At 42.6% G+C, this 27,775-nt stretch overlaps 1 protein-coding gene across 5 annotated transcripts; it reads left to right on the top strand.

The window, feature by feature from the left end:
* Positions 1–27,775, top strand: LOC144476857 (uncharacterized). 5 transcript variants are annotated; one of them, XM_078194158.1, is made up of 12 exons: positions 1–517; positions 3,705–3,987; positions 8,116–8,243; positions 8,345–8,470; positions 11,614–11,987; positions 12,969–13,136; positions 13,601–13,700; positions 14,015–14,189; positions 14,310–14,465; positions 15,347–15,586; positions 17,041–18,394; positions 18,476–27,775. In XM_078194158.1, exons 2-12 carry the CDS (start codon positions 3,900–3,902, stop codon positions 22,683–22,685), a joined length of 7,119 nt encoding a protein of 2,372 aa, XP_078050284.1. In that variant the 5' UTR covers positions 1–517; positions 3,705–3,899; the 3' UTR covers positions 22,686–27,775. The 5 variants fall into 5 exon arrangements, with proteins under 5 accessions (XP_078050284.1, XP_078050283.1, XP_078050282.1 ...); XM_078194157.1 differs by having other exon boundaries at positions 11,614–11,968; positions 12,965–13,136; positions 17,041–27,775; XM_078194156.1 differs by having other exon boundaries at positions 14,322–14,465; positions 17,041–27,775.

The raw sequence follows: 27,775 nt of genomic DNA, 5'->3' as shown, positions 1-27,775 counted from the left end.
CCGCGCTTTAAACGGCACACGGTGGCCGCACGGTCGCCGCTCGGTCGGACGCACGCGCATCGCCCGCAGCCCAGCTGATCGACGAGGGTTTCCCGTGACGGGAAAGGGCCCTCGCTGCTGCTCGCCCTTCGACCTGATCCCGGGCCCTGAAGCTCTCTCGTGCTCCCCCACCCCCGTCTCTCTCTCTTTCTTTCTATCCCTCTCTCTCTCTCTTTCTCTCTCTCTCCACCGGTCGCCGTCGACGCGTGCCTGCTGTGTTCGATCCGCTGGCAAGCGGTTCTGGCCTGCATGCGGAGAAGCGATGCGTGCGGGAAGAGTAGTACGCGACGGTTGTCGCAGAGGGTGCGCACGGAACCGCTCCGCTTGGTGAGTCCTCGGGAGCACCGTGGCCGGACGGGAGCGATGACGGCAGATGCGTAGCAGCCGGGCGTGTGCGGTGTTCTCGGGGACACGGCGTCGTCAAGCAACGCGACCACGGCGGCGAAACGACGACCCGAAGACGGCGACGACGATTATGGTAAGGCGGACCGAGGCTCTGGAACCTAACGTCTCCTTGACCGCGATCGCGAGCGTTGAACGTCGTCTTCAACCCGTTTAAACTCCTACCGTACCTTCCCCCACCCCCACGAAACCTGAATAATACAAGGGAATAATATGGAACGTTTCGTGAACGAGTGTGTGTTCGCTGATTTCCACCTGATTTCTCGACACGTCTCTCAGCCGGGCTGCTCCGGGGGCATACCCCTCGCCTGCTCGCCGTAGCCGCCACGCTTCGCGGCGAATCAATGCCTTGACCGAATTGGATTTGATCAAACGCACGATGTTAATCCTCAGCCGTGCACACGCCACGCATCGACGGATATCTGGTGTTTGTTCGTGACGGTGGTGCGACGATCTCTATGATGTGAGTTTATACCCCTGGCGGTGAGTTTCTATGACTGTGCCTCGTCCTGTGCAGCAACGTTGCCGTCCGCGATGCTGCTGCGGAGATCGTGAAATGTTTCTTTGGCTGCTCTTGCTACTGTGCGGTTCCCGTTTGATTTAGGGGTGGAATGGTCCGAGGGGTAGATTGGTCTTCGGGGTAGTCTACTGGCGAATGAATTATCCTTGATCTGACGGTCTTCTTTCTTCTGGTTGGTAGATACATTGGCATCGTTTCTATGGGGTTTGTAGGGGGTCTGGGATGGTGGGGTGAGTGTAGGGTTCGTAGTGGTTGCACTTTGATCTTGGAGAGTGAGTTTGGATTCGTCGAGGCGAGGGAGGGAGTGGGTGAAAGGGGTTGATACGTTCTGAGTGAAATAGTTGTCTCTTGTTGGAATATCATTTTCGAGCCTTTTTGTTTATCAATTTTAGTTTGAATTTGATTTGTTCAGTATTTATTCAATAATTATTGTAGTGGTGGAATTTAGCAGAATTTGTAGTCGGTTCAAGTCTCTTTTGTATTTTATAAATCCTAGCGATATTTAATTTACTTATTTAATATATTTAGTTAATATATTTATTCAATATTTTTCTTTGTATATTTCTCTATTTCTCTGTCTATTATATCACAGTAAAAATGGATTCTCAGAGCTGCTAGAAAATCTAATATATTTATTTCATATATTCATTTATATATTTGTTCATGTCTTTGTTTATTAAATCGAAATAGAAATGGATTCTCAGAGCTACTGGAAAATTAGTGTCACAGATATATGTTACCGACGTGGTGCTCAACGTGTCGGAGATTCATTTCTGTGGATGCTTCTCTAGGTCTCGAATATTCGTTGCAGCAGAATTATTGTTCGTTTTGTTGGATTATTGTCGAGGATTTAATATTTTGCTACTTTGTGTCTTTGGGTGAAGATTTTGTTGCAGTTGCAATTTGAAGTCGATTAGGGTTCATTCGAGTAGAAATTTGAGTCCTTTCAATTTTGTGTCCTTTTTATCTTTGTATTTTTATCTGAAACCTGGTGCAATTTTGTGACTTTTTGTATCTCTTGGCAATTTTGTATATTTTTGAATGCTTTGAATTTTCCTGACACTTTGTGACTTTTCCTAGAAACTTTGTGGTTTTCTTGGCAACTTTTTGTCATTTTCCACAACTATGTGAATTTTCCTGGCTACTTTGAGCCTTTTCTTGTGAACTTTGTGAGTTTTCCTGGTAACTTTGTGATTTTCTTTGGAACTCTGTGCTATTTTTCACAACGTCGTGCTTTTCCATGTAAACTTTGTAACATTCTTTAACAACTATGCCAAAGAAAAACTAAGTTATGCTCACTTGAACTACACACTATCTTCAATTCCCTATCATCAGTGTCAACCCCATCTCTCGTCTCCTGCTACTTTGTATCTACAATAAGAAACCCATCTCCAGTAAAGGAAACCCTTCTTTAATAAAAAGAAATCATCTTCAATAAAAAAACCCATCTTCAATAAAAGAAAATCCTTCTTCAACAAAAAAAGTAATTATCTCCATCTCAACAATGACTCAGACCAACAAATTTCTCTGAACAATTTCGCCATGAGTTCTATCGTTCCTCATGCGCCTAGAATTGGGGTAACGTAACACCCCATGCGTCACACCGCCGAGATCAACTTGTATCGCCGTCGGGAGCATGGATTTCTTAGGGGGGGTGGAGGGTGGAAATCGATTGCATATGTTAGACAGGAGTCCCTGTTACGTGCCTCTTAACAGGTGGTACCTCTGCGCAGAGGTCAGTTAAGGGAGAAAAGAAAAGGACAGGCGGGGAGATGGTTCATTTGTTGTCAACAACCTAGACGTCACGAGGGTGTATCCATTTCCACGGAAACGGTATCTCACCGTCGTGTAAATTCACCTTTTTCGTTATAGTCTAGATATCCTGCGACGCTGCGGTGACAAGGCTGTTTACGACCTTTTTTAATCCTTTCCTTCGGACATTGTGAAACTTGCGAAAATATTTAACACTTTATTTACCGGCCTCTAATAATAGACGTGCTTTACTGTTCAGCTCTCTATAAAAGAAGCTGTAGCATTTTTATAATAATAAATTCAGGAGAAGGCTAATTAATTTTTTAAAATTAATTTTTAGATTGTTAATTCAATTCTTGACAATTGTTAGTAATTTAAACGTTGTTTTACACTTTTAAAATGACAAATTGGGATTTTGTTTGAATGAGGTTCAAATAGGGGATGGTGGGATATGTTCAGAATTTTTATTAACATAACCTTGACAATATTATTAACGAAAGTCTATAGCAATCTTTATAATAATATAGTGATAATTAAAAATTATTTACCACCACTCTGTTAACAATAATATTTCTCACGAAAGGTTATAGCAATCTTTATAATAATATAGTGATAAATAATAATTTTTATTACCACTTTGTTAACAATAATATTTCTCATAAAAGCCTATACCAATCTTTAAATTGACACAGTTTACGATATATTCCACCACTTCGTTAACAAAGATATTTTCGTCGAAAACGCGTAGCGATACTAATATTAGCCCAGAGTCCAGAATTTCCATTATTGATTTCTGCTAATCGCTGCTATAGAGAACGATAACGCTATATAGATAAGAAAGTTTTGTGGCGCATCTGCATCGATCACGCGTTTCGAGCCGTCCACGGGGTATCGCCGCGGAAACCGCGCCGGTTGCGACGATAGCACCCGACGGCAGCGATCCGGATGGCAAACGGCACTGACGAAAGCGCGTCGCCTCGACGGTTTTCAGACACGCGACGAGAATGCGTCTCGCGCGTACGAAGCAACGGCACGCGCCGCTAGCGGTTACCAGAAACTGAGCGCACAGACGACGGACGATGAATCACGAAAACGGTTGAAACGCGGCTGTGCGCAGTGCTGCAACAAGAGGCGGGAGAGGTGAAAGTGACGATGAAGAAGAAAGAGTGGCGTTCCTAATTGGAGAATGAGCGGATTTTTCAACTCCCTCAAGAACTTCGCGTCAGGAGCCGCGTACGCTGCCAGCTCTGCCACGAAGTACGAAGAACTGGAAGGTGAATCATATCAGACCACTTCTCGCCATTGTTGCCAACGATCTGCTAATTTTTCCATCGATCCGCGAATTTTTATATTTTTTACGGATTTTTGAAAAATTCTGAAAAATTATTTTAAGTCGACGAGGCGATTCTCGGGCAATTTGCAGCAACTTTTTCCTTTGCGAAAATCGTCTCAGACGCCTGGTTCTCGAGTTATTAAGCAAAAACGCGCGCCAATTAGAGAGCGAGGGCGACCGACGCCCCGCCTCGCGACCACTGCGTGTGCGGAGCGTAAGTATTTTGCTTATATCTCGATAATGGAGCCTCGTAGAACATTTCTGCAAAGGAAAAAGTTTCTTGAAATCACCCAAGGAATCCCCTCGTCCACTTAGAACACTATTATTCTACAAATATGATTATTACTCAATTCATATAACAATTTAACATCAACGAATATATATCTAAAAATAAATACATATATTATCCAATACGTACACATGAAAAACATTGTGTTTTGAGGATATTGGAAATTTTCGTTTGGCAACACTGCATTGCACGTGCATCACAGTGTCAGTTCGCACGGGAATTCGTCACGTCTTCGCTGTGGAATGCTTCCGCGGGATGCGATCGTTTGATTGCTGTAGATTTTTCAGTTCGCCCGACGAGCTCGCGGTCCGAGAGAACCCGTAACAGGATTTCCTGGAAAACGAAGGTCTTCGACTGTCTGATAGTCAATTAGAATCGATGGGCGTGTCGCGATCAACGCGGCCGATCGAACTATTTCGAGAATGCCTCGCCGCGATATCGGAAAGATGATTGGCCCGCGTGGGAGACGGTCTATGGGGATTACGGGGGCCGCGCGAGACCTTAAGTTCGCCACGCGAAACCGTAGAAGTCTCTTTCTTTCGTTATATTGTCATTAGAGGACTGCGGGTCTTTGTGCGGCTTTTTTGCCATAATTGCAAAACGTGGAAAACAAATGGAGATATTTCTATGTCGAACAATTTCAATACATTGGTAATAAAATATTAATATTATTAATATCACTAATATCAACGATGTATAATTTATAACAATTATTAGTAATTATTAATAACCATCAGTAATTATTAATATTATTAATATATGTACATCAATATGTGTCCCAGATTATTTAAATTGTAATTGCAAATGTATGAAATTTGCAGTCTTGTAGTTACTAGATGGATTTCAATTTATTTATAACAAATTCTGGATTCAATACACTAAAACTATTTTTCTAAAAAAAGACCTTCTTGTCTATCAATATTTTTTTATTTATCACGTTAAATATACGATAACAATTTCTAAAAGTCGACCTTTAATTAATAGCCCATTAAAATGATTGAAAAAGGGGTGGACAATTATTCTTCCGCATGAAAATCCGCAGTCATTGTTAACGCGGAAAGTAATCTACATATTTATAGAATGATTTACCGTCCTCGAATGGCTCCGATTCGCTGTCCTTTTTCCAATTTGCCCGCGGCCAATAAAAGAAATAGAATTATGGGAGGGGGCGGCCGAGAACGATCGGAATAAATTCCGATTTGTTTGAGCGGGCCCGGAGTCAGCGTTCCGCGAACTTTGCATGTTCTTGAATTAATGCATGTTAATGTGAAGTATTGTAAGTAAATCTATTACTAAAATGTTTGTCTTCCATGACCCGATCCATATGCATGAGTTTAGGACGACGAAAAGCTGACGGCGAAAGCAGCCTTCTTCCCCTGCAAATTCGATCAAAATCCACTTTGCTTTTGTGCAAGAACCACTGCACGCATGATTTTCCATTACTCTTCCAATTTTATTATTATTATTATATCTTGGTTTATTATTATAAGCACTGCTTCGGCCATTTGAGAGATATTTGGGTGCATCGTTCATCGAAATAAACAGAACTAGACTGAAAATACATTTAAATAATTTTTAATAAGGTTATGTTTATTATGTAATATACATGGTGTCACAAAAGTTCACAATTGGCACTGAGAGATTCTTCGCGTGATTTAAAAAAACTTTTTCCTTAGCGAAAATGTAGTCCGTGGCTCCGTTTACGAGTTATTAACGAAAAACGCCGACCAATCGAGAAAAAGGGCGGAGCGAGTACCATAGAGGCGTGGCACCTTTCGTTTTTCGTTAATATCTCGTGAATGGTGCCTCGTAGAAAATTTGTGTAAAGGAAAAAGTTACTTTGAATGACTTCGAGAACCTCTTAACCTTTAGTATTAGTAATAATAAAAATGCAATGTTAATAATAACTATTAACAATATCTATTTAAGAAATAGAATAATTTCTAGTCTGCTGTTATGGTAGAAACATTATCGGCGATCGCAAATAGTGCAGACAAATATTTCACCGCCCTCTATGTTCGCGACAATGTAATTTATTGTGTAGAGAGTTATTAAATATCGAACGTTACGGCGGTGTATAACGAAAGGGTGCTGCGCATCAATTGTATTTCTGATTTGCCGAGATAGATAGCTCCCCCGCGTTTATGTTATTCCGGCGGAGTTGTAAAATTTATGAGGGGCGAGCGTGCAATCCAGCTCGCCGACGCGGAATAGTACGTGGATAATGAACTCGAAGCGTACAGGCCGAATTGCTGTTGAATACTGCTTCTACGGATATCGCATGATAATTGTGCCCGCGTGTAACTCATCTATTCGCACGTCTGCCGGACGAGCATTATCATTTTAATGAGCCGGTACTTATCAACACTACGGAAACCTCTAATCGACGAGCTAATGTTTAACCATGGAACGATACGGTTCTTTGAAATTAAAACAGACCTTGGAGTCGAAGGTTTAATACCGTTTCATTTGACGTGATAGTCGTGCCGTGGCAGCCATTACATTATTAAAGGATTAAATCTACAGATTGGTCTTGTGGAGTTGTTGATGGCTTCCTTGGATGATTTGCAACAACTTTTTCCTTTGCGAAAATCGTCTCCGAGGCTCCGTTAAGGAGTTATCGAAGAAAAACAAGGGCCAATGGACGAGTTTGGGCACTGGACACGCTGCGAGGCGCCGCCTACTCTTTCTCCCCATTGGTCCACGTTCTTTCGCGAATATCTCGTGAACGAAGCCTCGCAAAAAAATTTCGTAAAGGAGAAAGTTTCTTGAAATCGTCCAAGGAAGCTTTTCGTTGAACTTTTAACGCCAATTTCGAGGCACCTAATTAGTACGCTAATTGATGGAAAATAAATAGTTGGCGAAGCGCATTCCGTACTTTCGTCAACACAGAACCCTGTAACCGTTTCCGTCGACGATCCGGAACCGGCTAATTAAGTTTCCGCGTCGGCAGCGACGAGACAGTTTGCCGATATAAACGCATTAACGAGTCGCCGCGCTCCACGAACGATTTTGTTTATACGCTCTCGCGTCTTCGCTGTTTGCCCGACGATTTCCTTAGGACGTTAAAGCTCGCCACAATAAAACCCTGGACGTTTTCGATCACAGACTCGGTGCCATGTTTGTTTTACGGCTGCCGGCCATTGGCGTCCGCCAATTCGCCTGTTTGCCATCATATTTACGCTTAGCCGAATCATCATAATCAATAGGTCGCATGACCAGACCAGTTTTATTTCCCATCGCATTATTTACGATTGTTAATTGTTTGAAAATTCTAAAGATACTCGGAGGATGTTATAATAACATTATATTAACTTTTGTGTTACTATAAATATTGAGAGATAGAGATATATTTTATTATTTAGTTTATTTTGTTGATTTCCAAGATTTTTAATTTAACTTTTAATTGACTCGTAAGATTTTATTTTTGAGAATTGTTGAAGGAGCTTGCGTTTTGCAATAACTATTATTGTAAGTAATAAATGTTACTGTTATTATTATTGAATTTGTAATGAATATTACTATCATTATTAATATTGAATTTGCAATAAATATTATTATTATTAATGTTGAATTTGCAATAAATATTATTATTAATATTGAATATGCAATAAATATTATTATTATTATTAATATTGAATTTGCAATAAATATTATTATTAATATTGTTATTGAATATGGAATAAGTATTCCCAGCTTGGTAATAACAATTATTTATTTTCGCTTATTTTTTCTCGAGTTTTAGTATAGTGTGGTAACGCTAATTTCTCGAAATTCCAGTCGAAGACACGAAGATGAGATTCAGCCTGACGCCGCAGCCGGGTGAAAGTGGTTTCATACAATGGCTGGACGCGATGAAGATGGTCGCGAGGCTGCAGGGCGGCATACCACCGGAGTTTCGGAAGAAGGTGAGCCTACGGAGCTCTCTAGCGCCTAGAGTCGCGCGGACAGGTTGTTTCGATCGGTCTACCCTCTGGTTTGCCTCACCCTCGAAAATATTTTGTCGCAGTTATGGCTGACACTGGCGGAACGTCATCTGGAGCAGCGCGGCGTCGATTGGAAGCAGGCTGAAAAGGTCTGCTTCAACGAGTGGAGCAATCCTGACGATGAGGAGCTCGGGATACAGATCGTTAAAGTAAGAACAATTGAAAATCTTCAACCCTTCTTTTCACTATCTCTGCTTTATATATTATTTAACAATTACCATTTAATGACCAAGAAGATACATAAGAAATAAAAAATCATAAAAATTCTCCATTTAAAAAAAGAAATTCTATGGCTGATATTTTAGCCAAAATTTACTATAATTATTGCTTAACTATAATTTCCAACTGCTTTATATATTATTTAATAACGTTTAATTAAATTACCAAAAATACACGTAATAAAAGAAATGAAAAATCATAAAAATTCTCCATTTAAAAAAATAAATACAATGGCTGATATTTCAGCCAAAATCTACTTAACCATAATTTTTAACAAAAAGACCACTTGCCACCCAAATTGCCTCGAAACGGACCTTCTATTTTCCGCGAGGCACTTCCAAGAAGCCAAATAACTGGAAATCTGAATGGAAAGCATCATTCCGAGCGATTTGCATAGTTTAAATATGTCGCCTCGGTCTGAACCTTCTTCCACGGTCGGATACAGCTGCATAAACTCGTTGCGTAACTATCGACTTCATTTAATTCGCGTCGTATCCACCGCGACGTTTCAGAGGACGGAATACTTGGTTCACGCGCGTGAAATATTGCCACGGCTAGTCGCGACGGAGAAATTTCTATATATGCATTAGGGTCGAAAAATTCTTAGAACAAACCGCGGCTGTCATCCTCGGCGATAAATGACAAATAAATGGCGACGGCCGATCAATTATTTCTTTAACGATCCAACGGGGGATTAAGAGCCTCTTATGTCACCTTTTAATCGGCTTCGAGAGGCAAGCATTAAAAAATAATTTTGCGTTGATGTGAATTTGTGTCAAGACTAAAGTGCAGCTCAAATTAACGGTGTAATAATAATAGAAAGTAATAATGATAAATGATGAAAGGTATCTAAAATTCACGGTCTAAAAATGGAATAAAATGACAACAATAAATAATGAAATATATTTTAATTATCTATTATTATAATTTACTTCTATTTTAGACAGTGAATTTTATATATTTTTTATATAATTTTATATTAAACCCTTACTTTCTGATATATTTTAATGATCTATTTTAAACCGTGAATTTTATATATATCTCAAAATAAGGGTTTAAAAATGGAATAAAATAACAACGATATATAATAAAATATATTTGTAAAACTCATCGTCTAAAAATAGAATAAAACGATAAAAATAGATAATTAAAAAAATATCTAAAATTAATGCAGTAAAAATGGGATAAAATGACAGCGATAAATAATAAAATATATATGTCAAATTCACGGTGTAAAAATAGAATAAAATGATAACAATATATAATTAATAAATACCTACAATGTACGGTTTAAAAATACAATAAAACACTAGCAGTAAATAATTAAAAAATATCTACAGTCAACGGTATAAAAATAAAATAAAATAATTAAAATATATCTGAAATTTTCATTCTAAAAAAAGAATGAAACGATAGCGATGAACATTAAGATAATTGCCGATGGAAAATCATTCGGATACATTATCGTCACCGTTGCATAACCGGGCGAAAAAAATAATCTCCGCCGGATGACGCAACGGCGCTCGACGACCCCCGGCGGCGGTGGTATCGTGTCTGGAAGCGTGGTCGCTGGCCCTCCGGCGTATATAATTACAAGCAATTAAATTTCGATCATTAATCACTTCGACGCCGAGCAATTAAATGTCGCCGATGAGCCTTCCAATTATCTCGGTCTGGTGGCGTCTGGTCGCCATGGTGACCATAGAACAGTTCTCTACGTGGTCTACTGAAATTCCGACAAAACCCATGAGACGCTCGGACATGTAATTGTTTCCACTTGGTTGAAGGGAATTTTTATATTGTACAGTATGGTCATAGTAGATTCCAAGCGAGAATGCGGAGTCTGAAGCTTCTGTGTTGAAAGAAAGTTAGAGAAATAAATGTTTATAATTATAGAAATTGTTTCAGAGAATGTGATGGCTACCTTTCGCACTGCCACCTGGTGTATAACCTTCAAAAGTGTTCTAAATTAGTACTAAAATTATTACTGACAATAGCAGAAGCTATAGAAGACATTATAAAATATTAATTACATTATTTATACCATAGTAGTTAAAAATATAATTTTTATTGCAGTCTAATAGCTTTAGAATAATACCAAGTCCATTTAGAGTAAATTTGTGTTGTCCTACCTGGCTAAAAAAATTCATATTCCATCACAGAAATGCTTTAGATGCTCCGTGGCGATTTTAGAGATAGTATCTATTGGAATATTACGTATTACCCACAATACGATATTTGTGCATGGACAAAAACAAATCAATGTTCTTAGAAGCGATAGAAATTAAGATAGGAAAATATACACCTCGTATAAGTGCTTGGCCTTGTGAGGCACAAGCATAACAGTTTCGAATTACGAGGGGACCCGAGTTTTTTTTGGGGGGTTCCGGAAAGGCCACGGTCAGTCGTGGAAATGCATCTGCATAGAAAAGAGCTTCCTCACGCACCGTAAAATAAAGTTTCTTTTATTTAAAACTATGCTTTAGTTTAAATGTATTTAAACACCCATTTCCAATAGTATCTCTATAGTCTGTTCTCGAGAAACGCGTTATAGAGGCTAGTTCCACTCTTCGCCGCTAGATGGCCACCTCTTGTACTGCTATCTCGTGCATAACCTTCCAAAGTCTTCTAAATTGATATAAGAATCATTACTGAACATAACAGAAGCTATAGGAGACATTATAAAATATTAATTCCATTATTTATACCACATTAACTCAAAATAAATTTTCAAAAATTCCACCACTAAAAAATTTCATATTTCTACAACATTAATTAACTTAATTCCTCTATTAATTCTAGAGATTATATGACATATTATAACAGAACCTAGAGAAGCCACTATAAAATATTAATTCCACCATTTATACCACAATAGCTCAAAATAAATTTTTAAAAATTCCACCACTAAAAAATTTCATGTTTCTACAATATTTATTAATTTAATGCCTCTCTTAATTCTGGAGATTATATGCAACGCGTTCCTTTTGATAAAAATAAAAAGTATTAAGAAATAATTCGAGCATCTTACTGTCTCTTTAAGTAACATAACCAAGCATGGTATGGGTTACAGGATCTCCACCGTACAGGCTGCAGCCTATTTTGCGGCGCGGCCGGCCGGGACAATCAAGCGGTGCTGCGCCGCGTTCTGCTCGGGTTCGCGCGATGGAACAAGTCCGTCGGCTATTGCCAAGGCCTGAACGTGCTCGCCGCCCTCGTTCTGCAGGTTATGGATCGCGCCGAGTCCGCCGCGGTGAAGGTGATGATCTACTTGATAGAAGGTGTCCTGCCCGAGGGCTACTTCGCGGACAATCTGCGCGGCCTTTCCGTCGACATGGCGGTGTTCCGCGATCTGCTGCGGACAAGGCTGCCAAAGCTCTCGAAACACCTCGAGGCGTTGCAGAACGACGCGAAAGACAAGGCGACAGGTTATTCATTCTCGAGCAAGTTCCTACATATTTGTTTTATCTTTGGGTCGGGCAATGCTTGGGACTTTTATGGTGCTGGGGTCTTCAGTGCCGTGGATCTGGGACTCTTTGCTGAAATTTCTGATTGTTTTTGATGAGTTGCTGATTGATTTTGATGAGTCCTTGCTTTGATGCACTCAATGAGGCTTTGTGAAGGGAAGAAGGTATGGTACTGGGTTGCTTTAGGGACTCAGTATGAATTTTGAGGACTGTTGTTGAGGTTATGTTATTTAAGGCAATTTTTGTCTTTTTATGGTTCTTTTGAGGACTTTTGGGATTATAGATATAGAAGAGGGTCGTTACTGTATTGAGCTACAACTGATCTGGGTTTAAGGCAAAACTGAGTTAGCAGGGGCCTAGACCTAACTTAGACGTAGACATCTAACCTAGATCTAAATTGGACTTGGGTCTGTAGAGTTAAGAATAATTTTTTAATAAATATCTAGAAGGTAGCTTGACATAACCTAACTTAGACCTAACTTAGCTTTGGGTGTGTAGAGCTAAGTCTATTTTTTTAATAAATATCTTGAAGGTAGCTTGAAGCTATGTCAATTTATAAATATAGAAATCTAGGTCTAATCTTGGGGTAACATAAAATTGGGGCAGATGGGGCCCAGACTTAAACTATCGCAGTGCGCCATCTGGGAACTCTAGAGGGAGCCACGGGCCCAAACTAAACCTAGGCTTAATCCAGAGACTTGAGTCAGTAGAGCAACTACAAATATTTCAACAATCTCATAAAAATAACTCTGATCAAAGTCTCGAAGCTATTGCAACATAAAAATAAAGAAAAAATTATAAAAAATATTTTTGCGAGTATAATATATATACAATAATAATCCGTTTTAGTGCAGTGTAAAGGGTCTCACTATAAAAGTCCGAAGTACAACATTCCCAGGCCCAAATGCTTCCATACCAATAAAAATGACTCGATTATTAATCGCAGTCCTTTTTTAGGCAGCAGCTACGAGCCACCCCTGACGAATGTGTTCACGATGCAATGGTTCCTCACTCTCTTTTGCCACTGTCTACCCCAAGAAGCAGTACTCCGAGTCTGGGACTTGATATTCCTCGAAGGCGACGAGATTCTACTTCGAACTGCTCTTACCATCTGGGAAGGACTATCAGAGTAGGTTGAATAATGGAGCAATCCATTCACCAACTACCCCAAAAATAGTCACGCCATTTTGTCTATTCAATTTCAGTTTATTTTTCCTAGAAATAATGATAATATTTTTAGGCTAAAACTGCTAATAAATTTGACTAGAAATAATAATATTTTGGGGCTAAAATTACTAATAACTTTGACTAGAAGTTATAGTAATATTTTTGGATTAAAATTACTAATAACTTTGACTAGAAGTGATAGTAATATTTTTGGATTAAAATTACTAATAACTTTGACTAGAAGTGATAGTAATATTTTTGGATTAAAATTACTAATAACTTTGACTAAAAATAATAGTAATATTAATAGACTAAAATTGATAATAAATTTGACTAAAAATAATAGTAATATTCTTAGACTAAAATTACTAATAACTTTAACCAAAAATAATAGTAACATTAATAATAACACTGTCCTCGTTTCAGCCGGATCATGACCGTCACATCCGCCGACGAGTTCTACAGCATCATGGGGGTCCTAACCAGAGAGATGCTGGAGTTCACTGACACGAACAATCTCATCAAGGTTCGCATAAATCATTAACAAATACACGATTACCCAAAACGTAGTTTATCTCATTTGATCCAACACAAATTTCGCAAATACATAAAACCAACTCTGTTAATTTAATTTTTGAAAAAAATTATTTCTGATATACCGGGTGGACCATTAAGTAACCGCTCTTTAATAAAATAAAGACAATTGACCAATTTAATAATAATAAAATACACATATATTCAGAAATGATTTTCCTAACTTTTTATCAATTTTTGCATTTTTTGCAATTTTTCTATTAATCTTCCCCGGCACCATTTTAACGTTTCCTCGTCCGTGGGCAGAACATAGTCAGCATGGGACCCCTGCAAGGTGTGACCGGTCTACGGGAGAAGCACCGATACAATATCACGCCGTGGGCAAGGAAGCTGAGCGACGACGACGACAGCGACACGGAGGAGGACGAGAGGCTTGCCGTGGCCGCGGCGATGTTCAGCATGGCGCAGCGTCTGAAGAAAGGTAAAGAGAAAGAAAGAAAAAAAGATCGTAGGACCACAACGGAGGTTTAGAGTAACGTGGTCGTGGCGACAATGGTATTCTGACGATATCGTTCTCTGTTCCGTGCCGGTGACACGCAAGACATGCTTGTAGATCGTATACCGCAAACAATCGGCGCACTGCAGGCGATGGCGCCAAGCAGCGACCGGGAACGTCTCGCTTTGGACATTAGCACGTTGAAGCAGCAGTACGCCAAGCTGAGGGAACGCCAACGACAGGCGCACATTATACTATCCGGTAATAATTAATGTCGCCGTCATTGTTTGAGTCGCTTCAAGGGCTGCTAATTTCTTTCATGGCTAAAGCGTTTGTTAAAAATCTGCTGGGGGGTTTGTTAAAGTTTTGGGAATTGTTAATCGGCTTGTTAATAATAATGGATTACTTGGAGAAGTATAGTAATTGATCATAGTAATGAGGAACTTGGATTATTAGGTTAAATAATGGTCTGCAGTTTAGTTCACTGTGGTAAAGAATAATTTTCAGTTTAGCAGACTATAGTAAGTAATAATCTCATGTGTAGACCACTATAGTAAAAAATAATCTATAGTTTATACCACTATAGTAAACTATAATCTGCAATTTAGATCACTATGGTGAACAATAATCTACAGTTTAGACTACTATAATAAACAGTAATCTCCAGTTTACCACACTATAGCAAACAGAAATCTCCAGTTTACTACACTATAGCAAACAGTAATCTCCAGTTTACCTCACTACAGCAAATAGTAATCTCCAATCTAGATCACTATAGCAAAAAATAATTCTCAGTTCAATCCACTATAGCAAATATATAATTATCTCCAATTTAACCCACTATAGCAAATATATAATTATCTCCAATTTAACCCACTATAGCAAATATATAATTATCTCCAGTTTAACCCTTTATTTTAAACAACAAACAAATCACCACCCAATCGTCCATTTTTATTAACAAGCCAATAAACAATTTTATTTGCTATATTTGCCTAAAAAGAGCAAGGCCGTTCGATTTTATTCCATTGCCGTTTTTTTAATTATGACAGCGTTGAGGCCACTAGCTGGTGAATGTATTATTACATACGCTTGTGAATAGAACCGGAGGCAAAAATGCATAAATTTTTTTCTTGACGCAGCTGCATGTGCAAGGCAGACCATGGTACCACCTCCTACTTCTCAGGCCATGAATCATCTTTTAGTGGGCAAAAATGCGCTCGTGAGCGCGAAGAATCGACCCCTGAGCCTGCCTTCGGGTACTGTGCAGGCGAAGACACGACCTACACCGCTCAGCCAGAATCGGAGGGACAGGCAGGGCGTCACGTTGCATTGGAAGGACACGAAGAAAGCGAAGCAGAAAACTGCTGCTGGCACGTCAGGTTCGTGGGTTGACGTATAAACGATCTCGTCGATCGTTGTAACCAGTCTTATAAATAACAATTTAGAACAGTTACTCCACGAAAAGAACAATTTTAATTAGCGATGAATAAACTGCGAATTTTATAAAGTATTAGCGACGATGTTTAAACAAAATACAGGAGTTGTAAATGTATTAAAATTATTGACAGTAACGTTGCACTATTTTAAAATTAATTCTAAAATTTTAAATTAAAATTTTACATTTAAAATTATATAATAAGATTAACAAACTATATCCAATATATTTCCCATAAGATTCGTAGTCTATTCATGGTTGAATTGCTAGCACAGAATTTTCCGAATATAATACAGTAATTATTTTAGTCAGAGTATAGTTTAATTTTGGATAAACGAAAGGTAAATTAATATAAACTACGACCGAACGCGCGCTGAAATCGGAGTATCTTTAATGCCAAAATACTCGGCATGGATCAGAGATAATTATCGACTAATTGTTTAAGAGCCCTGCTTATTGTGCAATTTTATAAACTAGGTAGAAGCTGACGGTCTGATTTGATTGATTCAGTAGCTTGGATATGTTAGCGAGAATATATGGCGGGAGCTTCGAGCATTTGCCACTGGTGGAGACACGTGACGGTGCCTGCTGGTGTTGCCATCTGTGTAAAATTCTCGAAGCAGGTAGCGCGCTTCTTTCGCGCCATATTATCCAAACTACTGTATCCGGTAAATGCTGCCACCTGATGTCGAATTGTGGAAACGGACAGTATAATTGATTCTTACTAACTCATCTGAACGCCGAAATGAAATGTAGCGATTCTAGGCATCAATACATGAAATAAATTCGTTGTTCTTAGTTAGTTATTAATTATAACTAGACTGTCGATTTTCAAGCATCTTTGACTATAATTTAAAACAGTAAAATATTTATAAAAGAGATTCAATGTGTCTATACATATATTATTTTAATTAAAACTACTGTAGCAAAAAATATCTCTCAATAGTTAGCTTTTATTAAATAATCTATATTTTCCATATAAATCTGCAGTCTATTTATAACAATTCCATCTAGACCATTTAATTAAACAACCCCTAATTTCTTAAAAAAAATGATTTAGAATAGAACTGTTAGAACAACCTTGAAACATAACCTCATTCTCTACCTTATCAGTAATTTAACATGCTTTGTTATTAGACAGTGGATGATCATTCTATGAAACAAAATTGATTTGCAATAACTGATAAAGAATAGATGCTGAATAGAAAGTTTTTTCCTCTTAGCAATTTTTAACAAACTAGAACAACTAATAATTATTAGTTCCCCTGGTCTGTACCCTGCTTTGAATTACGCTTACATCTGTCATAATTTCATAAACCCCGTAGCCTAATCAACGACTGGGCATCTTAACCTCAAAATTTCTTAGCCGTTGCCTGATTCCATCATCTCTACCTCCAGGTGCGGTAGAAGCGGCAACGTCGCAGCCACCGGAGGCGGACTTAACCTCCCCGAAGCGCGGCAACGTGGACAGCGACAGCGACAGTACGTCGACGGAATTATGCGACGAGCCGGATCGTATGAGCGACGTCGACAGCGAAGATCTGACGTCGGCGTCCGAGTCCTACGTAATGGCGACGGACGAAGAGCGAGGATCGCGCGGGGGTGGTTCCCCGATGCCGGAGAAGTCGCTGGATCGTTCGTCGCCCGAAGAGAAGAGCGACCTAACCTCTACCGACGACAAACAAGACGCTGGCGAAGACAATTTAGGCGACATGTCGATCGCCAAGATCACAGATCAGATCCGACGGCTGTCCGCAGAGGATGACAATAATTCGATGGTTCCTCAATCGTTCAGTGGCCGGAGCAAACACTCTCCGGACGATTCGTCGACGGCGGAGTCATCTCTGCAGAGGGATCAGTCCAGTGCTGGTCTAGGAGTGGGCGGCAGCGTCGGAAAGTCATTGGTCTTGGACGAGTTTTATTTAGGGGTGCCTGGCACCGCCGTCAGCGTGAAGGAGGAGGAGGTGCTGGTGCACGAGAGCCGTAAGCTGAAAGGTGCTGCGAAGGAGGCTGAGGGCTTTGCGGATGGTCTGGAGGCTCTCAAGGAGCTAAAGGAGATCAAAGAGCTGAAGGAGATAAAAGAGTTAAAGGAGATAAAAGAGCTAAAGGGTCCAGAGGATCTGAAGGAGCTAACAGAGCTCAAGGGGCTAAAGGACCTGAAAGACCTGAAGGAGATAAAAGACCTAAAAGAGCTAGAAGACCTGAAGAAGATGAAAGACCTAAAGATTCAGAGGGATCCAATGGATCTGAAGGAGCTAAAAGAGGTAACAGAGCTGAAGGAGCTAAAAGACCTGAAGGATCTGAGGGATCCAAAGGATCTGAAGGAGCTAACAGAGCTAAAAGAGCTAAAAGAGCTAACAGACCTAAAAGATCTAAAGGACCTGGCAAATCTGAGGGATCCAAAGGATCTGAAAGAGCTAAAGGACCTGAAGGACCCTAAAGACCGGAAAGAACTAAAGGACCTGAAAGATCCCAAAGATCTGAAAGAGCTAAAGGGTCTGAAGGATCCCAAAGACCTGAAAGAGCTAAAGGACCTGAAGGATCCGAAAGACTCGAAGGACCCAACCCAAGTGGCAACGTCCACGAGCGTTCAGCCTCAGGACTCGAGCACCTTTTCTAAGTCACTGCGAGCTAAGTACGATCAGCTATTCGACGACGCGACGTCATACGAGAAAGTCACAGTGACCGCGAAGCAGAGCGAAGACGGTAAATACGGTACAGTGACGGGGGCGACTGCCACGACAGACAAAAGGTATGATAAACTCGCAGATACACCTAGTCTATTAGACCGAAAGTACGATGAAATGACAGAGAAATCTATTTTGTTAGATAGAAAGTACGATGATATCGCGGACAAGGCTTCCTCGTTAGAGACAAAGTACAGGGAAACGGGAGAGACAACAAGGTTGCACGATCACGTCGCTGACGAGACTGTAGATGTAAAAAAGTACGACAGAATCGTAGAGAGACCTTGCCTGACCCAGACGGATCTAGACAAGACGTTTGACAGTTTCTTAGACAGGAGATACGACGGAGAGTCGAAGCGAGACGACATCGTCAAGCAATTGGACACAAGATACGCTCAGACCACGTTGAACGCTAAAGTCGACGCGATCATGAGCAGAGCCTCGCCGTTGGACACGGGATTCGACACTGTGACGGGGACTAGATTGCTAGACACCACAAAAGACGACACCTCGAACAGAAAATATGACAGCTTATCAAGTAAATCATTGGACTCCAAGTACGATAAAATAACAGACGAAGCTTCTCAATTGGCCTTATATAAGGTCAGTTCGCTGGATCCGAAGTACAAGACTAATTCAGTGGACGGAAAGTACGATGGAGTCGAATCGTTCGAGAAGAAGTATGAAAAAGTGTCACTGGAGACTAAGTACGACCAGATCATAGAGAGAACGACGCCATTGGACCTGAAATTCGACAAGATCCCAGGGAAGCCAGTCCTGGAGGTCAAATGTGAGAACGGGGAGCGGTACAGGTCTACCTTCAACTTCTCTAGCCGACTGTCCCTAGATATGAAGAAGTACGAGCCGGCAAGTAAAACTCCAGTGTCTGAGACACCAAGTACAGTCACCATAGAAAGGAACCTGTACTGCAAGACCTATGTAGGACACCTGCCAATCTCACCAGTAACCGTGGACCAGAAGCTGGGTCAGCTGACGTCCGTGCACGGCGCAAACAGTATTATAACCCTCACGACAGAGTCCTCTGACTCTCAAGTGTTGGAGAAGACGTACCTCATGGACAGGATCCAGCCGAGCCAGCCGAAGACCTATCCGGAGCTGAAGAAAAGTCCCCAGACACCGGAGAGCAACAAGTCGTTCGGGTCTGGCGAGACCATGGGGCCGGACTCGAAGCCCTCCAGCATGCCTATCAGCCCGAGGACTCCGGTGAGGTCCGACTCGCGTGATTATCTGATGGACAAGTCGGTGTCTTCCTCCGTGAGCTCGGACTCGAAGACCCTGGTCTTCCGCTCGGTGGACTCCGACGTGACCAAGGACAGCGACAAGACGGACGGGAAGAAAAGCTTCGACAAGTCCAGCTCGCTGACGCCGATCAGCACGGACTCGCTGCGCATCAAGTCGGAGACAAGCCCGAAGCTGGTGATCAGCAGCTCCAGCGAGTCCTGCAGCCCCGGCAAGATGAAGTCTTCCGAGAGGTCGTTCAGTTCGGACCTGCAATCGCCAATAAGTGCCAACTCGATCAAGTATACCTCGAACTACAACAGACACGGGCCGGACGACATGTCAGGCTCTCCTATGGACCTCAGCGCGGCTACCTCGCCGTTCTACCCCATCTCCAATCCGAACCAAAAGACCCCGCCGTCACCTTACAGCGTCTCCAGGCGGAGATCCAGCCTGGACAGCACGGAGACGTCGCCGGAGCAGAAGTCCAGCAGCTCGAAGGAGTCGAACAAGTACCTGGGCTACCAGTCCAAGTTCGACTCGACCTTGAAGCCTGGCATTCAGGATATGGACTCTAGGATATCAAAGAAAGAAGACTTTGGAAGAGACTACAAAGAGGCCTCCAGTGACAGGAGAAATGGGGACAACGATGTCCACTTGTATCAGTCCAGCGCCTACTGTATGAAAGACATTGACCGTGACGATGGTGGAGATGATCCCCTATCTGAGAAGGACGTGGTGCCGTCGCTGCCATTGGAGAAACTGGACATGCACTACTTGAGCTACAATTCTAAGCAGCGAGACAAGTCTAAGGTACTCGAGCGGAGTTCCAGCAGCCTGGACAGCAGGAGGTTTGTGGACATGAAGTCCTCGTTGTCCACGGACGAGTTCAACGCCTCCATGGTGAAGAAGAGATCCAGCGACATCTTGGAGGACATCAAGCACTTGGAGGCGAAGGCGAGCGAGGGCTCGTCGGACTCTGGGATCCTGGCAAAGAAGAGCTACATGTGGGAGGACTTAAAGAACCTGGAGGCTAGGAGGCAGGACACCTTCACAGACTCGGCTAGCACCTTCTCCAAACGACGCTTGGAGATACCTGACATCAGCGTGACTGGGGACGGCAGGAAGTCCTACATCGTCCACCCGAAGATGAGCATCGACGAGAACACCGATAGCATATTGAACACGGTATGCCGTAATCAGAACAACGGTGTCGCCGACGATGGCAGAGAGTCGAAGTTGGGTGTATGGACGAAAGTGAAGCCTCGCAAGAGAGGAGACAACGGCCGTAGGAACAGCGACAGGGCACTGAAGATCATCCAGGAGAACTCCGTCATCCTCCAGAAGATCCTCGCCTGCCAGGCGAAGAAGAGGCTGCCGGACCTGGAGGAGATCTCCAAGGAGATCAGCATCAGTCCCATTAACGAGGAGATCTCGAAGATCTTCAGCCCGATCCTGGAGAAAATGGGGCTCAACGAGCACGAGATCAACGAGGAGCTGGCGAGGATCAACTTCAAGGACTTCGACAACATGACAGCCACTAGTGTGTCCGAATTCGACGCGAAGATCAACGAGGAGCTGTCCAGGCTGTCGCTGATCGACGATAACGAGCAGATAGACCACTTTGACGTGGACGAGGTGATCGCGCATCAGTACTCGGACACCAGGGAGGAGCTGATAGACAGGAAGATCAACGAGGAGCTGTCCAAGTTGCTACTGAACTACGAGGACCGGTCTCCGGCGAGCATAGTCAACCTGGACAAGGGGTCGAGTCAGAACGTCAGTGACATCGACGGCCTGGACCTGTCCAGCGCGTCCACCAACGTCTTCTCCTACAAGTCCTCCAACGACTCCATAGACATCAGAAGTGACCTGACGACCGCCCAGGAGCCATCGCTTCCGGTGGAGAAGTTCTCCCAGTACACCGAGAAGGTGCTACCCTACAGCGTGTCGAAGTACAGAGACGACGATTCGTCACCGAAAAGCGACATCGACATATACAGAGAGCTGGAGAAGCTGGACCAGATTTCTTCAGCCCAGGTGCTACCTCACCCGATCCTAGAGCTCCCCCAACAGGAGCTTTCCTCCATCCCCTACATCCCGAACACTTCTCCCTTCAGCGACGTCCCACCAATCAGGTACACAACGAAACCAGTCCAGTACGACACGTCGCCCCTGGAAAGCTCCTACGACCCATACAAGACGTTCGACTTCAAACCCAAGTTATCCCCTAAACACGCGACCTCCAACCCATTTGCCTCCCCTCCCTACGACCAGCCTATCCTAGACACGGCTTTCGAATACATCAACAACAAACCAGACCTGTCCATCAACGCCTACGACAAGCACCTGAAGAGTCCACTACTGACGAAGGAAGCCTTGGAATTCCGGGTGAGGTACGACGAAGAGCCATCCAGGGACATCGGCGGGGACTACATGTCATTACCTTCTGATCTTGCTCTGACCGCTAGCAAGTCGCCATACTTCAGCAACGGGAACACCGAGCCGTTGACGCCCACCAAGTACGCGTCCAAGGAGGACAGGTGCCTGATAGGGTCCTCTTTCCTGGAGTACCCGGCCGATTCCTCTGACCTGCACCGGAAGTACGACCCCCTGTCTCCGAAGGAGTACTCCCTCAAGAGCTTGGACTACGACAGACATCTGCTGCCTTCCATAGAGGCAGCGTCCGACCTGGGCTCATACCTGCCGGCGAAACACATGGACTACCAGCCTCTGTCGCCCAACCGCCATTTCATCGAGCAACGCTTTCAAACCTCGGCGAACCACTACGCTTCTAAACTGTCCCCAGGTATGGCCGACGAGACCAAGAGACCCGTCTCCCATCCGGAGTTCCCTGGCAAGGTTGCCGTCACCAAGTACGCCGAGCTGCCCGACAGAGGCGTGGCGAGCAGCTACCAGAAGTCCTCGCTGAGCCTGGGCAACATCGGCCACCCGGCCAAGGGCGTCGAGAACAACTACAACACCCTGACCAGCCCGAAGACCCAGTTCAGCCCCTTCCCGGTGAGGAACGCACCCAGGAAGCCGAACGAGCTCACCCTGAAGCTGGGCCTCTACCCGCAGAAGAGCCCCGACGTGGGACAATTGAAGAGGTCATAGTGCGAGATCCGGTGAACACGTCGGGGTCTGCTCGGTTGCTGATCAGGGTGACCGGTGGTTCAGTGATCGACGAGACAGTGGGCCTAAGTGGCTACCAGGACTCTACGCGATACCACAGCGTTACAGTGTTGCGAACGAACCGTACCGAATGGTGGCAATGCCCGCCTCGCTCACACGTGCAGGCCGTCGATTGTCCCCTCCTCCCGACGGTGGGGGCCGCGTTTCGGTGGAGGCTACATGTGGTGGGGGCCGTACATGGTGGGTGGACCCACAAGGCGGTGAAGGAAAGCGGCACGAGGCTGTATATCGTCGCGAGAGGTATAGACCGAAATATCGCTCAACCGATCGAACGTTGTATTTTCACGTACTGTCGCATAACTTGCCCCCTCTCCTCTTTAGCGATAATCATTAACTACGTTTTCTCCGAATGTTTATAGTCTATGAACGTTGACTAATTAAACGAACGTTTTTTACGAGCTCTGCTTGAATACGGCTTCACGAGAACCGCTCTCGTTTGCTCTTCGTCTCTTTTGGTATGACGACGGATTTATTGATTGCAGGAGAGAGAGAGAGAGAGAGAGAGAGAGAATGAGAAAGTGTGTGAGAGAGACGAAGGGGGGAGGAGAGAGAAAGAGAGAAACAAACGCTTGCTGAACAGCACCAAAAAGATCCATGCGGAACGTACACACTTGCAATTTCTAATGCGATGCCTTCGATCTCCCTCCAATCTCGCAAAAAACAAAAGAAACCTCGTTATCACGTCTCGATTATTCAGTACGGTGCGATAAGTGGGCCGGGAAACGAGCACGGGAGCTCGAACCGCGGCGAGATGGAGAGATAGGGCTGGCCGGGTGTCGAGAAAAATTGTTTGCCTGAATCGAACTGCGAGAGAGAGAATAAGAGAGAGAGAGAGAGAGAGAGAGAGAGAGAGTGAAAATGAGAGAGAGAGAGAGAGAGAGAGAGAGTGAAAATGAGAGAGAAAGAGGGGACGTTAAAAAATGCCTTCCATTCGCCCCGAGAGGGCCCGCTTCATCGGTCCCGCATGCGACCGTAAATCACGGGATGGTAGTAACGTGAAATTTCCTCCGTAAACATACAATATTCTAACCGCGAGAGATTGTATAAAATTGTAGACATTGTTACAGCGAAACGGGAGCCGCGTTAGCGTTTCATTTGCCGGTTCGCGCGGGGTTCGGCCGCGCGACGCCATCTTGGATGGCAGCGCCGTTCGCGCGAACGCAGCGCCATCTCTGCGCCGCTTACGGCAACGTCGGACACGAGATTAGCAGCAGCGATGATAAAACAATCGAATTGTATATAACTATATAGAGAGTCGTCGACTGTATAATTAAGCAGAAGGAACTTCAAGCTCGAGATCTTTTTATATCACACGAGAGAAAAACCAAAGAGAACGTAGTATTTTTAGATGTTTCTAATAAGAGACGGCAAAAGTCCCGGCTGGACGCCGCTGTTGGTCGCGCGGCGCTGCGAGCGCGGCCGAGCACCGCCATTAACGTAAGTTCGTCCCGCGAATTTATGAATTCCGTCGACGGTGGTCCTGCGCGTGGCTCATAAAAATCATTAAAAATCGTCGAGCTGGTTGTGCTTGATTTTTATGCAAATGGAAAATGTTTGTGCATTTAGAATCGACGAGGGAATTTAGTCGAGACAGTAGACGGATTTATATAGAGAATATATTGTTATATAATTTGCCAGTTGTTAAAGTTAGCGGAGGGGGAAACGATAAATCTGTACGATGTTCTCGCGGTTGATGCACGCGCTTTTTATTTTGCATAAACAATCACGGGTTCAATGTTATATATGAATATTATGTATAGATAATATTGTACGCGAATATTATGTATAAATAATATTATATATATATAAGTGTTGCGTATAGATGATATCGTACACGAGTGTATTATGTATAAATAATATTGTATATAAGCATTATATATAAACGTTATATACAAATAATATTGTATATAAATATTATATATAAATGTTATATACACGTAATATTATATACGAGTATTATGTATAAATAATATTGTATATAATTATTATATATAAATGTTATATACAGATATTATATATAAATAATATAATATTAATATTACAATATGATAGATCATGCAGGGTGTACTTCCTCTATGGAGCACCCTGTAGAACAGATTGCTTTCTGATACGCCATACACACACAAGTCGAGTCATAAATAACTTCCATCTTTCTGTCATTTTTGGTTCTAATTTTTATTTCTCTATTTTTAGCTCTTCTATCTTTTCGCTTTATTTTACTTCGAACTCTGTCCAGCAAAACCTCGTTTATTCCGGTGACTTATACTGGACGGTTAAGAACAATAGACACCGGCTAGCCGCGTCGGAAGTTATTCGCGACTCGACCTTAAATACCGGCGCACCGATACGGCCGGCAATTATTTCCGTGACGAGCATCGACGGCTCCGAGCACGCGCAGGACCCGCGAGACAAGCACCTCGGTTTGTTGCCACACAGCTTCCGATATTCCGCGAGAATTCGAACCCCGATGAAGTCCGCTGTTTAATTTGATCGGCTTGCGTAGCTGGCAACCATTTACGTCCAATAGTACCCGAGGCAGACTCGTCAATTCGCGAACGATTTTGTACGCGCACTGTTCCGAATACGAGGCGTGCCAGAAGACAAAATTTACCGTTGCTGAAAGGATGGCATAATTTTTGTCAAGATTATTATAAAAGATAATAATAATCAAAAGCATTGAAAGTGAAAAATAAGAGGCTAGGAAGGGGCTAGGGGTGATTGGGAGTCAAAAGGCTTTGTTTTTTAAATTCGTCCAGTCTCCAGTTCCCAGTTTCCTGAAAACCAGGGACTGAAAGGGGGCCGAATTTCTCTAAATAAGAAAAACGCGTTTACCATGGTATGTACTATCTCTGTGCCATCTTTTGAGCAACGTACAGAACGTTGATGTGCCTCTAGACACCGTCGAACGCTCCAAAACTGTGTGCTGTTTGTCGCGGATCAAATTAACCCTTTGCACACCGAGGTAAAATAAAAATTGCTGCCTTACTCCCAAAACAATTATTTCACATTATTTTTATTTCCATATTATTATTTTATTTATTTAAAATAATTATGTCAATTCAATGTATTATAGGCTGTCACAAATGTTTTGATTTTGGGGTAGAGATAGTCTCGAGTGCAAAGGGTTAATCATTTGCTCAAATCTGCTGACTCCGCTGCATGGCGACCACATAAGAGCGCAGTTCCCATGGATTAACAGATATAGATCGCACAGCACACGAAGCTTCTGCAATAAATTCGCTAGCGCTGTAGAATTTTATAAAACAGCAACTGGCGGAGCAAATTCATTCTAGTTTCCCCATAGTGAGCTATCGTACGTCCATCAATCGCGTCGAAAATATTGTTAAAAACAGCGTCAATTTTCTATGAACCAAAAGTATAAATTCATTGTACACCGTAATGCATTTTTCTAATTTCTTGGATTTTTCATAATTTTATTTTCATAATTCTATTAAAATTTTCGAAGAAGTATAAATACTTCTAATTTGTTGCCGATTTTAATAATAAATAAAAACGATTTTTATTTTCCATAAAAATCGACAAAGTATCGATATCAACACTCGAATTCATAAATCGTCGAGATAATAATATTGTCTCCAAAATCTGAGCATATCAAATCCTTCATTCTCCGACAATTGTGATTACTAAGCTGTTGCGACGAACCGTGTAACGGGTGTCTCGGTGGAAGAGTATTACAAAAGACAGTGAACGCCAGAGACGCGAATCGGTTCGCAGCAAGGGGCGGGAATCAGTTTGCTCCGGCACTGAATTGTAAAACGATGAATCTGTTAGCACCCTGTTATTCGAGCGAAGAAACTAAAATGCACCGGGTGTCGAAAAAATATTTCAAGGCGACAGAAAAATTCTATAGTTCATTCCGAACAACTTTTCCCTTTTCAAAATTTGTCTACGAGCCTTCGTTATCGAGTTATCGGCGAAAGAAATTGAGTAGGCGGCGCGTCAGCGAGCGCGCCGCGGCATTGGCCGCGCGCCGGAGAGCGTGGCGTCAGGGTCACTCTAATTGGCCCGCGTTTTTCTTTAATAACTCGTGATCGGAGCCTCGTAGAAGATTTTCGCAAAGGAAAAAGTTGTAAATGAAACAAGGAACCTATTTATGCAAACTATTTCGATTTTCGAACACCCGGTGTACTCCTGGACGGAGCCGAAGCCTGTGAGGAATAGAAAGTATTCGTAAAGGTGCTCTAACGAGGCATTGGCACGTTAAGCTAAGCAAAAGGCGAAACTATCTAGGCGTAGGTAGTTGATAAGAGATCGAGATAGTAGCGTTTGATTTTTTCGACGAAGTGATCCGAAGGGTTTTCGTGAACGGAGTCCTTCGTCGGAGTCGTTTTCGTTCTCCCGTGACTCCCGGTACCGATTTCTCGACGGAACGGAAGAAGTTAGGCGCGTTCTTTTTTCTACGGAGATAATCGAAGGGGGAATTAGCATAATTGAGACGGCGTTGAGTGCGCGTCGTCGCGGCGGTCGATCCCTCGCCGGAACTGGGACGAGAATCACTCGAGATCGCGCTTCATTGGCAACTAATCGAATTAAACGTGCCTGCTGGATCGTCGTCGACGTTGTTTGAGACACGACCGCGGTCACGCGAAACACAGCTTTGAATTATTAAACGATTTACCAACGCGTGGAACGATTTTGCTCACAATTCGATTTATGAAATCGTTTCTTTCCTTCATGAATTCTGTTCCAGTTTCGAAGGATATATTAGACCGTCGCGTCGTCGACGATCGTCGCGGACGTTTCATGAATCCTACGAGAAAGAGAGAGAGAGAGAGAGAGAGAGAGAGAGAGAGAGAGAAGTCGTTTATAAAGAAACGTTATATTTACAAAAAAATGGGTGTGGATGTGGCGAAAAGTTGTTACGTGGGCGTTCTGTGAGAGTCGTGTTGTAAATACCTGTCGGTGCGAGTCATGCCAGATATAAGACTGTATATTTGAAGAATATAGAGCTATAAGTCGTTATGAATAAATAAACTGAATAAATATATTGA

Source organism: Augochlora pura, chromosome 11 (genome assembly GCF_028453695.1).
Source record: "Augochlora pura isolate Apur16 chromosome 11, APUR_v2.2.1, whole genome shotgun sequence".
In the NCBI taxonomy this organism is placed as follows: domain Eukaryota; kingdom Metazoa; phylum Arthropoda; class Insecta; order Hymenoptera; family Halictidae; genus Augochlora; species Augochlora pura.
Note: the sequence above shows the minus strand (reverse complement) of the source record. Positions and strands in the feature narration are given on the sequence as shown.

Bases quoted from the DNA above. Each gene is read 5' to 3' on its own strand.
- LOC144476857 (XM_078194155.1), top strand. From the start codon at position 3,900: ATGAGCGGATTTTTCAACTCCCTCAAGAACTTCGCGTCAGGAGCCGCG. The intron at 8,471-11,613 runs GTAAGAACAATT...TATGGGTTACAG, and splicing joins TCGGGATACAGATCGTTAAA to GATCTCCACCGTACAGGCTG. The intron at 15,587-17,040 runs GTTCGTGGGTTG...CTCTACCTCCAG, and splicing joins AACTGCTGCTGGCACGTCAG to GTGCGGTAGAAGCGGCAACG.